We start from the raw sequence: 14,484 nt of genomic DNA on the forward strand, positions 1-14,484 counted from the left end.
TGTGTGCTATAGTAGTTGTTTTGAATTAAGGGCGTAAATTCTCTTTTCTATTGTATTATGATTATGTTCAATTACATGTGTACTTACAATTTCCTGTTGAATAACCAAAGATAAAAATAATTTCATCAAGTTTTGAGGTAATTAGTTAAGGAACCCGTTTATAACCTTATGTAAGTGAAAGCTTGATGAGGATACAAGATTATGGTTAATGCATGTTAAATTTGTCCAATGGATATCAAGAAGCATTCTATGAGAATTCTAAAGATATGTTTGGGTTGGAGTGTATGAAGTTCGAAGTATTGTTACGAATCCTTTGACTTTTGTTGACTATGGGGCTTAAGTTACAAGTTTGGCCATTAAACATAGATTTGAAGCCAGATTGTTGTATAAAAACAACTTTAAATCTATAAGTGTTGTAGGATGGTCTATCAATGGGAGCAGTGTCATATAGAGAAAAATCGAAGGGTGATGTGTTTTTCTTAACTTTTGTGCTATATCGTTTATCTGAAATTTTGCAATGACCCGAGTTCGGGGAGATGAATTTGGGAGGGCTTGATGTTTGATGATAGATGGAGAAGGTGAAATGTGATGGGTGGGCGATTGCATGAAATAAGGGAATTTTTTTTTTAAAGTCATTTTGTTTTTTTGTTTCGGTGTGTTCCATCTTCCATTTGACTTTGTCAATATTCTATCTTGTTCTTCTTCGTTCCTACCAAACTCTATTTGAAAATGACTTATTATGTTCCTTTAGGATGTGGGTGACTTTGTGTAAGGAATACCTCCAAAAGTGAATAGGAAGAGAAGCACGACTCATCATGGAATGAACCATGTCTAAGAATGTCCGATTACGTCTCTCAGCCATACCATTCAATTGTGGTGTCCTAGGAAGAGTTAATTGTGAAACTATTCCACTTTCCTTTAGATAGTCGTTGATCTCGATACTAAGATACTTTCCGTGTATATTGGATCTAAGCATCTTTATCTTCCTGCCCAACCAATTCTCTACTTCATGTTTAAAATTTTTGCATGTTTCAAAGGTTTTTGACTTATGTTTGATTAAGTAGATATTACCATATTTGTTACAATCATCTGTAAAAGTCACATAAGATCGATTACCATCCCTTGTAGATGATCTAAAGGGCCAACACATTTGCATGTATGAGATTCAACAAACCTTCACCTCTTTCACAAGATCCTGTGAGATGTGATTTTTCATCTTTCCCAAAAGACAAGATTCACATGTATCATCTGAACTTAGGTCAAATGATTCCAACATTCATTTCTTTTGGAGTTGAAGTACGTGTTTCTTGTTAATGTGTCAAAGACGACAATGCCACAAGTACGCTTTGTCTATACCATTAGACGAATCAATACGAAAAACATTATTGCCTAAATTATCAACACACATCACAATTTCATACATACCATCACATGGTAAAGCTTCAAATATAAAAACACCATTTTTATAAGCATAAATAGAACCATTCAAATCATTAAATGAATATCTAAAACCTTGTCTGAATAAAGCATGAAAAGGAATAATGTTACGTGTCATCTCTGATGAGTAACAACAATTTATTAAGTCTAAAAAAACACCACTACTAAACACTAGAGTATAAACTCCAATCTTGGTAACAGGAGAAGATCACTTATTCCTCATGATCAGGTTCATCCTTCCGTGTTCCACCTCCTCACTTTCTCTTTGCCCCTGCAAAAATAAATATGAAATCCACATCCTGTATCATGGACCCAAGAACGAGAAGATAATGATTTATTAGATGAAATAGTATATATACTTGCAGAATATGACTTCACTTTACCAGCATTGATGTCTTGCAGGTACTTTGGGCAACTTCGTTTCCAACGCCCCTTATCATTGCAGTAAAAGTAAGTAGCATCTTTGGGATCAAAATTGTGAGGAATGTCAGAACTGGGCTTAGCCTTTGGGCCACTGCTAGATGACTCGAAACGGGCCTTGACCTTCCAGTTCTACTTGTGAGGATCTTTCCCCTTCTTCCCCTTTCCCTGTCCAATAGCCAGAATGGGAGCACTAGCAGGATTTGGATTTGAGTTCCTACCCTTCATTTATGCGAAATGATAAGTTGTGACCCGCTGTGTTGTAACCAAAGTACCATCGTACTGCTGTGCTCACCCAAAGTACTATCGTATTGTTATGTCTAGTTAATTAAGAAGGTATAAATGACAACTGTTGCTGATAAAGATCCTTTAGGAAAGATCCTTCGAGATTGTTATTTAAGGATTAGGATGTGAGGATAACAAGAATAGGTAACTGGGTTAATTGTTTGTTGAAAAGTATATAATTAAAAAAATTATAATATTGTAGGTTGAAAACCCTATGTACTCACCATATTTCCAAACTTGACTCACTCAATTTCTTTGTATCACATGAAACAATACAAAGATAATGATGTTTGGATCCGATGAAAGATTCGAACGAAATATAGGATGTTGTAAGGTCTGTCATGATTACATTTATGCTTATATTTCTTGTACTAGTTATGACATCCAAAGTTTTGAAAAATCAATGAAAAACATTTTGAGTAAATTACACGAATGGTCCCTATGGTTTGGGGTAATTTGCGCGCTTGGTCCCTAACTTATTTTTTTAACTCGGAAAGTCCCTACTGTTTGTTTTTGTTACGCGCTTGGTCCCTACTTTTTGTTTTTGTTACGTGAATGGTCCCTATCTTACCTAAAAAAAACTATTATTTAAATAGAAAAAATGATAGGATAGGTGAGGTAAGGTGATGAGGGTTGGGGTTAGGGTGTGTTTATTTAAATATTTTAAAAAATCAAGGGCAAAATAGTTTTTTTAGGTAAGACAGGGACCAAGCGTGTAACAAAAACAAACAGTAGGGACCTTCCGAGTTAAAAAAACAATTTAGGGACCAAACGCGCAAATTACCCTAAACCATAGGGACCATTCGTGTAATTTACTCAAACATTTTTTCAGAAATACTTTTATAGGATAAATTCCGCAATATAAAGAATACTTTGTTTTAAAATAAACATAAATAAAAAGGTATTTTCTGACCATGAAAATAAGGACGTCAAAGTTGAAAATCCACTATTTGAAAGAATATTTATGTTAATGCTTATTTGGCAAACAAGTTGACATTTTCGACAACCCTAAGACCTTAACGAATCTTCTTAGCCCAACAAAGATTTTTGGGGGTAAAAAGAAAATCCATTTTCATCACTATATACCTGTTTTTGAAGCTCTTGATTTTGATTCACGCTTTGTATTTGAGACTAAGAATAAGAAGTACTTGAAGCTATTGATTTTGATTTAGGCTTTGTATTTGAGATCAAGAACAAGTACTTGGCTTTAGTTTAGGATTTAGGACAACCGTATCCACTAGAGTCAACATATGTGCAAATACAATAGCATTTGAAATGATTTCTCCTCCTAAAGGGACCGTCTAAATAGATTTCAAGAACCATTTTCAACATCCGAAGTCTAAAACACCCCACATCGATTTCATTTTTTTTATTTGTATTATGATTTTTTATCCACTAATTTCTATGAAACACGAGTTGCATGTTTCTTTCCCGTCAATTGATCATGAGATATAGTTAATAGTTTTTATAGGGGGAAGGGGTGGGTTTGCCTTCAAATGAACAAGAGTTGTATTCCCCTTTAAATATGGAGTTTTAGAAACAATTACGTCCTTTCTCCCAACACATGAATTAAGATTTCAGATATGGATTTCGTAAGATTTCACATATGGGTTTCCTCTCCACGTTCATTCTTCCAATACATGTATTCGTGTTTGTTTTTTAGATATGGATTTTAAAATGTGTAAATGATTGAGTTCTTCAACATTTTCCTTTTTTTGTGCTTTTGTGAGCTAGAGATAACAAGTGAAATTGAGTTTATGTTTTCGTATGTGCTCGTCAAAATTTTTTATGTGGGCTAGACAAGATGATCAAACTCTCGGGCCAAGGTTGCCACAAGCCCGCTATACCTCTACAATAACAAGTTAAAAGAGTGTTTCCTAAACATAAAATGTAAATTAATGATAATCATAGACAAAAAAAACTAAATAAATAAATAACATAAGCCATAGTTTATTTCCTTATAAAATCATTAAATCATTATTCCTTTTATGGTATATGCCAACGATATAAATTTATTGAATTTAGTTTTGTATGTCGTCATGCTCATAACTATTGCCCAAAGAGCAAAAGCATTGCATGAGAACTGAGAAGTGTTTTGGGGAAAAATTCACGTAGCACAACCAATAAGCTCATTACACGTGTACAAATTTTGGTGCCATCCAATAACACACATCTACGTGTACACGAAGGGTAAACCAGTAAAAAACCAATACCTTCGGCTCCCTCTCTTCCTCAGTCCCCCTGCAGCAAAGTCTTCACTTTGTATAAGCTTGATTGACTCGAAATCTGTAACGCCCTCACAAAACCTCTCACATCAGGATTTCGACGGCCGTTAATGGCGGTCCCCGTAGATGCCATTATCAAGCAGTCGCCGCCGTCTTCGAGTCTGCGTTTCGCCTTCGGAAATGTCCTCGCCTTCTTCATTCTCCTGTTAATCGGAGTTCTTGCATTCTCGATCCGTCTTTTCTCGGTAAATTCAGTGGATCCAAACGTCGATTGATACATATGTGATAGTTAAATTGCGATTTTTGATCTGATTTAATACGTTTTTGTTGCAGGTTATTAAGTATGAAAGTGTTATTCATGAGTTCGATCCTTATTTCAATTACAGAGTCACTCAGGTTTGTCTTTTTGTTTATTTAAATGGTTTATGTAGTTAAGGTTTTGTTTTTTGTTTTGTTGATTTGGTACTACAAGGGTTGTTGAGCAGTAAAATATGTGATGTTAACGTGCAGGATGTTAGTGAAGTTTTTTGTTCGTTTAGGATTTCACTTCAAGAATTTAGGGCAGTAGTTTCAATTCTTTTTGATTGCGGCATATCACTGTTGTTATTTTGCTAGTTGAACATGAATTCGAATTGCAATGCCACTTAGATGTTTTCAGAGCGAGTGATTGTAAAATAAATAGTACATTGAATTGGTTAGGAAATTATACGAAAATTAGCCCATCCATGGTGAAATGCTTTTCGGTTGTGCATCTCCTGAGTTCCAAAATCATTCTCATACAATTCTAAAAATAGCATGATAACAGTTGAACATATAATTATAAGTTGTTTCTAAATATAGAAACTTCAAGCTGGAGAACTTTGATATTGGTTTATGAAAACCTTTCTTAGTATCATAAAGGTATAAGCACAGAGAAAAACCAGATGCACATCAGGCTAGTGTTTAGAACTCTCTTTAAAAGAGACATAAATCTTATATTCCTCTTCTCCCCCTTTCAAGCTGCTAAATTTCATTTCACATCCCTTAAGATTCATGTCTATAATGTACATTTCAATAAGTTCAATGTATTGCTTATAGTTTCTGTTTCTCTTTTGATTTCAGTTCCTCACAAAGAATGGGATATATGACTTCTGGAATTGGTTTGATGATCGCACCTGGTATGTGTATAAGGTTTTATTTTTACTTTTATTTATTTACTTTTAAAGTTATATCACTTCATGAAGTTAACATGACACCATATATTTTACTTCTCATAAGGTATCCTCTTGGACGAGTCATTGGTGGAACTGTATACCCTGGATTGACTTTGACTGCTGGAACTATATGGAAGTATGTACTAATTATTATACAAATAAGTTGTTTTTTTTTTTTTTTCTAATATTCTAATAATTTCAACACAGTAAATATAATATATGTTCTTGATTTCAGGGTGCTTCAATCCTTGAACATTCCTCTCTCTGTAGAAACTGTGTGTGTATTTACTGCTCCTGTGTTCTCTGCCTTTGCTGCATGGGCTACATATCTACTAACCAAGGTTTTATTTTTAATCTTTTTGTGTTTTAAACTTTTAATAAATACTTTTAGCTTCATTGATGTTCTTAAACTAATACTAACATCCCTCAATCTTGCTCACTTATTTTTATCTAGGAAGTTAAGGGAACAGGTGCTGGACTTACTGCTGCAATTCTTCTTGCCATGGTAAACACATAAAGGGTACTTCAGAAATAATCAAATTTTTATCATACAGATTAATTGTCTCTTTATTTACTGATTATATTTTTATATTTTATAGGTGCCATCTTATATATCTCGATCAGTGGCTGGAAGCTATGATAATGAAGCAGTTGCTATCTTTGCTTTAATCTTCACTTTCTATCTCTATATCAAGGTCAGTTTTATCTATACAAATTGCCTTCATTTCAGTCACATCTTGTTAAAAACATAAAACAAAACTATTTTCTGACAAAAATATTTTGTTTGCAGACTTTGAACACAGGATCCCTCTTCTATGCTACATTAAACTCCATTTCATATTTCTACATGGTAGGCTTAAAATGGTCCTATTTTCTTTTTTTCTTTTTTCTTTTTTCTTTTTAAAATTTACATTTTTTTTATATTGTTTGATTTCATTTAGGTCTGTTCTTGGGGAGGATACACCTTCATTATCAACCTTATACCAATGCATGTGCTTCTTTGCATTGTAACTGGTCGTTATTCCTCTCGTTTATACATTGCATATGCTCCACTTGTAAGTCTACAAATTTATAAATAAATTAACAATATGTTCTTTTCTTTTTCTTCATCTTTTTTTTTTTTTTCCCTTTTTGTTGTCAAATTGGTTTTTGTTTCATTAACATTTTGTTATTTTTAATTGTAATGCAGGTTGTTTTGGGAACTTTATTAGCAGCATTGGTGCCTGTTGTTGGTTTTAATGCAGTCATGACATCAGAACATTTTGCATCATTCTTGGTGATTTTCCATTCCATAATAAATGGTGTCATGTTTATGTTAAATTTTTAACATAATTCTATATTTTTTAATTCTATTAAATTTTTATTTCAGGTTTTCATTGTTATCCATGTGGTGGCTCTTGCACATTATATCAAAGGAATTCTCTCTCCAAAGATGTTTAAAGTCGCTGCTACCCTTGTAGTATCTGTTGGCCTGTAAGTTTCAATCATTTGGGATAAAAAGAAAATAAATTTAACCAATCACAACCAATTAAATTTTTAACATATTATTATTATTATTATTATTCAGGGTGGTATGTTGTGCTGTAATAGCAGTACTTGTAGCAGTAGTTGCATCTAGTCCTACAAAAGGATGGAGTGGAAGAAGCTTAAGTCTTCTTGATCCGTAAGTAATCAAAATTCAAAATAATTATTTCTTCTTTTATTTTCACTTAAATAGTTTTCTAATGAATCTTTGACATTCTTTCCTTTATTTTTATAAATTATATCAGAACTTATGCAAGCAAATACATCCCAATTATTGCAAGTGTCAGTGAACATCAACCACCTACATGGCCATCTTACTTCATGGATATTAACGTTTTAGCTTTCTTAGTCCCTGCTGGAATTATTGTAAGTTCACAATTTATATTTTCTAAATTTCTCTCCCTTTTGACCTTTGACTTTTGACTTTTGACTTTTGACTTTTAACCTTTGACTTTTGACTTTTAACCTATTCGTTTCTCTCAGGCATGCTTTACACCGTTATCTGATGCAAGCTCCTTTGTAATCCTTTACTTAGTCATGTCGGTTTATTTCTCTGGTGTCATGGTAACTATTAATAAAAATAATTCATACTTTATATATTTAATATTTTATAATTGAGTTATTGATAGTTGTTATATTTATAAAATGGTGTGACAGGTAAGGCTGATGCTTGTGCTTGCTCCAGCTGCATGCATAATGTCTGGAATTGCACTTTCTGAAGCTTTTGATGTTTGTACAAGATCAATTAAATACTACATTTCTAGCCTATCTGATAGTCTCCTGACTGATGTAAGTATCGAAATCTGATTATAGCAACCTACTTTTTCAACCACATAAGAGACAAATTTTCAGCAATGTACTTTGTCATCTTTAAGGCAGGGGATATTGTATCCCCACAAAATGACGTCATCAAGCCTGAGAAAAAGGAAGACTTGTTGAAGGAAAGACCTTCTAGAAAGAACAAGAAAAAGGAGAAGGAGAATATCGAAAAACCTTCTGTGAAACCCCAAATTACAAAAATGCCCCTGGTCTTGCCTGTTGAGGCATCCATCTTTGCTCTTTTCTTGATTGTCTTGCTCGGTGCCTTCTATGTTGTAAGCATACTTCCTTTAATCTTTTCCTTTTTTTTTTTTTTTTTTTTTTAAAAATTCTCTCACAGGAAAAAGACCAAAATACCCTTGAAAATTAAATTTACTGAATTGTCATAGGTCCATAGTGTTTGGGCTGCAGCAGAGGCGTATTCGGCTCCTTCAATTGTGCTTACATCTCATTCCCATGATGGACTTCATGTTTTTGATGATTTCAGAGAGGCCTATGCATGGTTAAGCCATAACACAGAAGTAGATGACAAGGTAAGCTTCTATTATTTCAAAATTTAACAAATAATTTATATTAAAAAAAAATGGTAAAAATGTAATAAAGAGATTAAATACCCTCAGGTTGCATCTTGGTGGGACTACGGTTACCAAACAACCGCAATGGCAAACCGCACTGTCATTGTTGATAACAACACATGGAACAACACACATATCGCGACAGTTGGCACTGCCATGTCATCACCTGAAAAGGACGCGTGGCAAATTTTCAATTCCTTGGATGTGAAATACGTACTTGTCGTGTTTGGTGGTTAGTTTTCTTAATTTTCTTTCCTTACAAATTCAGGAGAAGGAATTACGTAAAATATTTAAATTTTAATATCTAATAATGTTAGGTCTCGTGGGATACCCTAGCGATGACATAAATAAATTCCTATGGATGGTTCGTATTGGAGGAGGCGTTTTCCCACACATCAAGGAACCTGATTATCTGGTAAATAAATTAATAAATATATTTCTTCTCAAATATTTTCATTTTAATTCTTATTTACTAAATTTTATTATTTTTGTTGTAGAGAGATGGTCAATACAGAATTGACTCACAGGCGACTCCAACCATGCTTAACAGTCTCATGTACAAATTATCTTATTTCAGGTATTTACGTTTAAAATTCTAACTTCTAAAAACAAAATAAAACATAAGAGTATTTTATATTTTTGGTCCCCGAGTATAACTGATTCTTTCTCAGAAAGTTTATTTTGCACTTTTGGTTGTTTAAATTTTGTTTGTAACGTTTTTGGTCCTAATTCCAGATCATTATATTTTTGGGACCAAAATTGCCAAATTCAACTATATGTAGGGACCAAAATGGTGTTACTTTGAACAGGGACCAAAGATGTTACAAAAACCTTAAGTAAGGACCAAAATTGAAAAAAACACTTTTTGTCACGTTTTTGGTCCTTATTCCAAATAAGATCACTATATTTTTGGGACAAAAATCAGCTATATCGGGACCAAAAATGGTCATTTTACTTTGAACAGGGACCAAAAATATTACAGAAAACCTTACCTAAGGACCAAAATTGCAAGAAAATTTTCGGTACCAAAATTGCAAAAATCAACTATGTTCAGGGCTAAAAAACCATCATATTACTTTGAACATGGACAAAAAACGTTACAAAAACCTCAACTAAGGACCAAAAGTGCAAGAGAAAACTTTATGGGATCAAAATTGCAGAAGTCAGCTATATCCAGGGACTAAAAATGTAATTTACGGTAAAATTATGCTAAACCAGTTTTTGTATTCTATAGGTTTGTGGAGACCGATGGTGGTAAAGGATACGATAGAGTCAGGAGGACTGAAATTGGAAAGAAATACTTTAAATTAACACATTTTGAGGAGGTAAGTATATTTAATTATGTGTGCTTACATTTACATAGACTTTTTTTATTAGTCGTTTGCAATTTGATAACAAAATTTCATCATATGTAATGTAGGTATTCACAACTCATCATTGGATGGTTCGGATTTATAAATTAAAACCTCAAAAGAATAGGATTCGAGGGAAGACCAAGAAATTAAAATCGGTAATTTATTTATTATTTATTTTTTGTGGGTGTGTTTTGGATGAGTCTTGCTAACGTTTTAATATTTGCAGAAAACAAGCTCGGCTACACCGAGAAGCGGGACAACACTGAAGAAAAATCCTTGGCATTAGAAGTTAAGAAGATATGAAATTAGATGAGATACACAGCCTTTTTTTTTTTTTTTTTTTTTTTATACAAACGATTGTGAGTTGTGATCAATCAAAAGATTTTGTAGGGAGTTATGTTGGTGAATGAGATAATCAACTTTTGAACTACAAGTAAAGGATTTGTGTTTTTATATTAAAAAAAATCATTCGTATTTTTACAAACTTTAAATATTATTTTTATAATTTTACAAAGTTTGAAACTACAGAATAAATTTTTCATTTTTAAAATAGAATAAACAACTCATTTTATAAAGTTATATTCAAGTCAAATCAATTATTCATAAATTATAATTCATAATCAGAGTTATAAGGAAACCACTATTGATGTGTGTGTATAATCTCGCCTTTGTAATCCAATAAGTATTTGAAAAACATTTTTATCCTTAACTATAAAGCTTAGTGAGTTCTCTAAAATATCACATACAACACAATATAAATAAACAACTGTGTTATCAGCAGTTTTAGGGACTATCAACAGTCCGAGTAGGTTAATAACACGTCTTGTGGGCTAACAACATGCCTTATGAGGTATCAACAACCCTGAGGACTATTAGCAGTCCCATTGGATTAACAGCACACCCTGTGGATTATCAACAACCCTTATAAGTTCTTCCAAGTCCACTTTGTAACATTAAGGTGAGCAATTGTCAGGTTTAAAATTCAAAGATTTAACCCTACTCACGACGTAAGGTATGTATGTCACGTCGTGAGGAGGTTAGAGCAACCGAGTATCACCTTTGGGCTCACGACGTGAGATCAGCCTGAGAGGAAACCCTAATTTTTTTGGGGGGGGGGGGGGGGGGGGTTATTTCGTATTTAAGGGAAGTGAGGGCTCGGGTTAGCCTACCCTCAACTTCCATCACCTCCTTGCACTCCCCTTTGAAACCTTAGCATCCACATTTGATCTTGAGCTTATTTGTGGTGGTTCTAGGAGAAGAGGAAGATCATTTAGTCCATCATTTCTACATTCAAGTCTCTCCATTAAGCATTCTCACACCTTTTGTGAGTTTCAAGTTCATTGCTTTATGAGTCAATAAGCTTAGATTTATGTTTTTTTTCTTAATCATTCATATTCAAGATGATGTAGTGGTTGGAATTAATAAAGTTTCCAACTTTATGGATTCCAATGTCGCTTGAGTAGTATAAATGCTAGATCTAGAATATGGTTGAGTGTTATGACTCTTGCATGGGATTTGGTGTCATTTTCTCCTTTTGTGCCCTAGTTAGTGTTTGGGACATGCATGTCTAAAAAGCCGTGATTGTTATGATGTTCTGGAGTAAATAAGACACTATGGAGGATTTGGTTGCTTGGCTAAAAAGGGATCAAGAGCTTCATTCAACACTTCTGTCCAGAGCGTCCTCACGACGTGAGCTCTTGGATGCCACAACATGAGGATGATATTCCTCGACCGTTTTGACTTATTATGTCACAAAGTGACTATTAGGGGCCACAACGTGACCAGTGGCTGTGGGACTTTCGAGTGTGGATTGATTTTGACTTTGACCTGGGTTTGACCTACGGGTATTTTGGGTATTTTGAGTTGTAATTGAGATTGGTCACTATTTGATAAATAGGTGACTAGTAGAGCTGATATTTAGAGCAGTGTCCTGTTCAACAATCTTTTCGAACTGAGAGGTGAGTTTTTCTCACTATACTTGTGGGTTGAAGGCACCAAAGTCGGACCACTGGATTTGATATCTTGGTATATTGCTAGTTGTTATGCTGAGTATACAGTAGAACTGTATGATTACATGATGACTTCTGATACGCGTTAGACTAGTAGAATTATATGATTACATGTAGAACTGGATATGTGTTAGACTGGTAGATATATAGGACTACATGTATTTGCTGGCAATTGATTTTATGATATATGTGGATGTGTTATTGTCAGTTGGGTTGAGGCGGTCCTGCTTTGTGCTGGAGGCCAAGATACCCAAGGCGGTTTGGATAGATTGAAGGCATGTGAGGGTGTCCAGTAAGGTTGAAGTCTTGGAGAGCAGTCCAGATAGGCTGTAGGCCCAACGCGATTGTCCAGTCATGCTGAAGGCTTCGAGAGTGGTCCAGATAGGCTGTAGGCCCAGTGCAACGGTCCAGTCAGGCTGTAGGCTCATGTATGCATGCTGTTATTTGTATGGTTGTGTGTGGTACTTTGGGGGAACTCACTAAGCTTTGCCTTATGGTTTAAGTTTATGTTTCAGGTACTTCAGATCATCAGGGCAAGACGAAGGCGTGATCGTACAAATCCTTCGATGTTATGTTTTAGAGATTTATGACATATTGATCTCGGTAAATATTTGTATCCTGATACTTGATTTTGAGATGAGTTTTCTTGAAAACAATGATTTCCTTAAAATTATAAATGAAAATTTTTATCGTGTTTGTAACAGCCCGGATTTCCAGGTATCTTTATTATTTTGATTCTTTTGTGTTTTGAGAGGGGACTCGGCGAGTTGGAGCTCAGACTCGCCGAGTAGGGTCGCGATTCTGGACGCGGGATTCGTCTGGACTCGGTGAGTCCAAGATATGGACTCGGCGAGTCCGCGCTGTTTAATGAAACCCTAATTTCTCGGGTTTGGGACCTATTTAAAGGGGCCTTATGGCCGTCATTTGCACCCAACAGTCCATAGAGAGAAACCCTAGAGTGCTTTAGCGATTTGAGAGAGAAAGGAAGCATTCCTTGACCTTTGTGTGTTGTTTAGCAAAGAAGAGGGATGTTCTAGCCAAGAGGAGGTAAAGGAGGTTGCTATTCTGTGGATTTGAAGCTTAGATCTTCGATCTAAAGGTATGATTTCGGCTCATCTTCTGTTTTGTGAAGTATATTTGATTTAGGGTTTCTTGTGACCCTTGTTGGGTTGATTGGATGGCCAAATAGTCCCTTACTAGTGATAAGGCCTTGGATCTGGATCCATAGAGGTCCAGAGAGCCTTATTCATCAAGCTTTATGGAGAACAATGGGGGTTATGACCTTGAGTAGTGATATTGGTGGGTAATCCTTCATATATGGTCACATAGAGGTTGTTTGTGCACCAAGTCTAGGGCTTTACGTGGTGAATCAGTCTAGGAAGGCCAGATTTATGAATTGTTGGAACAGATCTGACCTTAGAAGCAAGTTTGAGTGATTGCATGGCTTGGACTCGCCGAGTCCGATGAGCAGACTCGGCGAGTAGCTTGAAGATTGCCTTGGATCGGCCAGTGAGTGATCCAGTCGAGTCATGGGTTGACTCAGTGAGTCGGGACGAGTTAGAGAGGGTCGACAGTTGGACTGAGTCGAGTTGGGACTCGCCGAGTCGTTCTTGAGACTCGGCGAGTTGAGTCGGGGTGGCCCCGCGATTCTCCCAGGTGGAACTCGTCGAGTCAGGGGAAGTACTCGACGTGTAAGAAGGGAATCCTAGGGAGTTGGCGAAAACGTCTAGACTCGCCGAGTTGCCCTTGTGCACTCGCCGAGTCCGGTCAAGTTGACCGTTGACCGTTGACCAGAGTTGACCTATGTTTGACTTCTTAGGGATAGTCAAACTTAGAAGATAAAAGTGTTAATAAGAGATGTATGATGTTATAGGGAGATTGTAGCTCGGCAGATCGAGCACGAGTGACTTCGGGATTTGCTAGCTATCGATATTCATGAGGTGAGTTTTCTCACTATACTATACCCGGAAGGGTTTGACTGTGTGACCGGGAGGTCGGATATGATATAGATAATGAAATGTGTAAAACATGCATCTTAACTAAAATCATTAGACAACCCTTTAAAGATGTTTTTGGGAAAGTAAAGTGTTGGAACTAATACATAGTGATTTATGTGATTTCCATGCAACACCTTCCACTGGAAACAAAATGTATGTTATTACTTTTATTGATGATGCATCTAGATATTGTTATGTCTATTTGCTTCATTCAAAAGATGAAGCTCTTGATAAATTTAATATATATAAGCAACATGTTGAGCTTCATAAAAATGAATTACTAAAAGTTTTGCATAATGATAGAAGTGGTAAGTATTATGATCCAATTTATTTTGAATCATCTGGAATAATACATCCAACCACAACTCCTTATACCTCACATCAAAATGGTGTAGCTGAAAGGAATCATAAGACTTTGAAAGAAAGGGTCAATTCCATTTTATCCTATTCTAGTTTTAGTGGCGGAGCGCTTAAGAGGCCAGGGGAGGCCATGGCCCCCTGCTTTTGAGCCTAGTAACCGTAGGATATAAAACTCTTGAACACTTAGCTGGATCAGTCGATCAGCTAAGAGAATACAGAAAACCAAATAATTTTTGTTCAACAAATCACTCGTCTTATTTTAATTTTTTTAAATTTATAGTAGTA

The 14,484-nt window shown here is 35.2% G+C and overlaps 1 protein-coding gene across 1 annotated transcript; it reads left to right on the forward strand.

Annotated features, from left to right (window-relative positions):
* The first annotated feature begins 4,314 nt into the window (after window positions 1–4,314).
* On the forward strand, window positions 4,315–10,317 carry LOC111888048 (dolichyl-diphosphooligosaccharide--protein glycosyltransferase subunit STT3A). Its single transcript, XM_023884160.3, has 23 exons — window positions 4,315–4,612; window positions 4,701–4,763; window positions 5,469–5,524; window positions 5,625–5,696; window positions 5,796–5,901; window positions 6,015–6,065; window positions 6,160–6,255; window positions 6,351–6,410; window positions 6,502–6,615; window positions 6,750–6,836; window positions 6,930–7,033; window positions 7,128–7,223; window positions 7,330–7,450; window positions 7,568–7,648; window positions 7,742–7,873; window positions 7,960–8,178; window positions 8,293–8,436; window positions 8,524–8,710; window positions 8,796–8,893; window positions 8,976–9,055; window positions 9,713–9,803; window positions 9,899–9,988; window positions 10,060–10,317. Exons 1-23 carry the CDS (start codon window positions 4,478–4,480, stop codon window positions 10,117–10,119), a joined length of 2,343 nt encoding a protein of 780 aa, XP_023739928.1. The 5' UTR covers window positions 4,315–4,477; the 3' UTR covers window positions 10,120–10,317.
* The last annotated feature ends 4,167 nt before the right edge of the window (window positions 10,318–14,484 follow it).

The sequence above is a fragment of the Lactuca sativa genome, chromosome 5, assembly GCF_002870075.4.
Source record: "Lactuca sativa cultivar Salinas chromosome 5, Lsat_Salinas_v11, whole genome shotgun sequence".
Classification (NCBI taxonomy): domain Eukaryota; kingdom Viridiplantae; phylum Streptophyta; class Magnoliopsida; order Asterales; family Asteraceae; genus Lactuca; species Lactuca sativa.

What these genes read in the sequence shown, in the direction of transcription:
- LOC111888048 (XM_023884160.3), top strand. Translation starts at nt 4,478, where the DNA reads ATGGCGGTCCCCGTAGATGCCATTATCAAGCAGTCGCCGCCGTCTTCG. An exon ending in TGCTCGGTGCCTTCTATGTT is followed by an intron (nt 8,179 to 8,292) that starts GTAAGCATACTT and finishes GAATTGTCATAG; the next exon opens with GTCCATAGTGTTTGGGCTGC. An exon ending in CGTACTTGTCGTGTTTGGTG is followed by an intron (nt 8,711 to 8,795) that starts GTTAGTTTTCTT and finishes TAATAATGTTAG; the next exon opens with GTCTCGTGGGATACCCTAGC.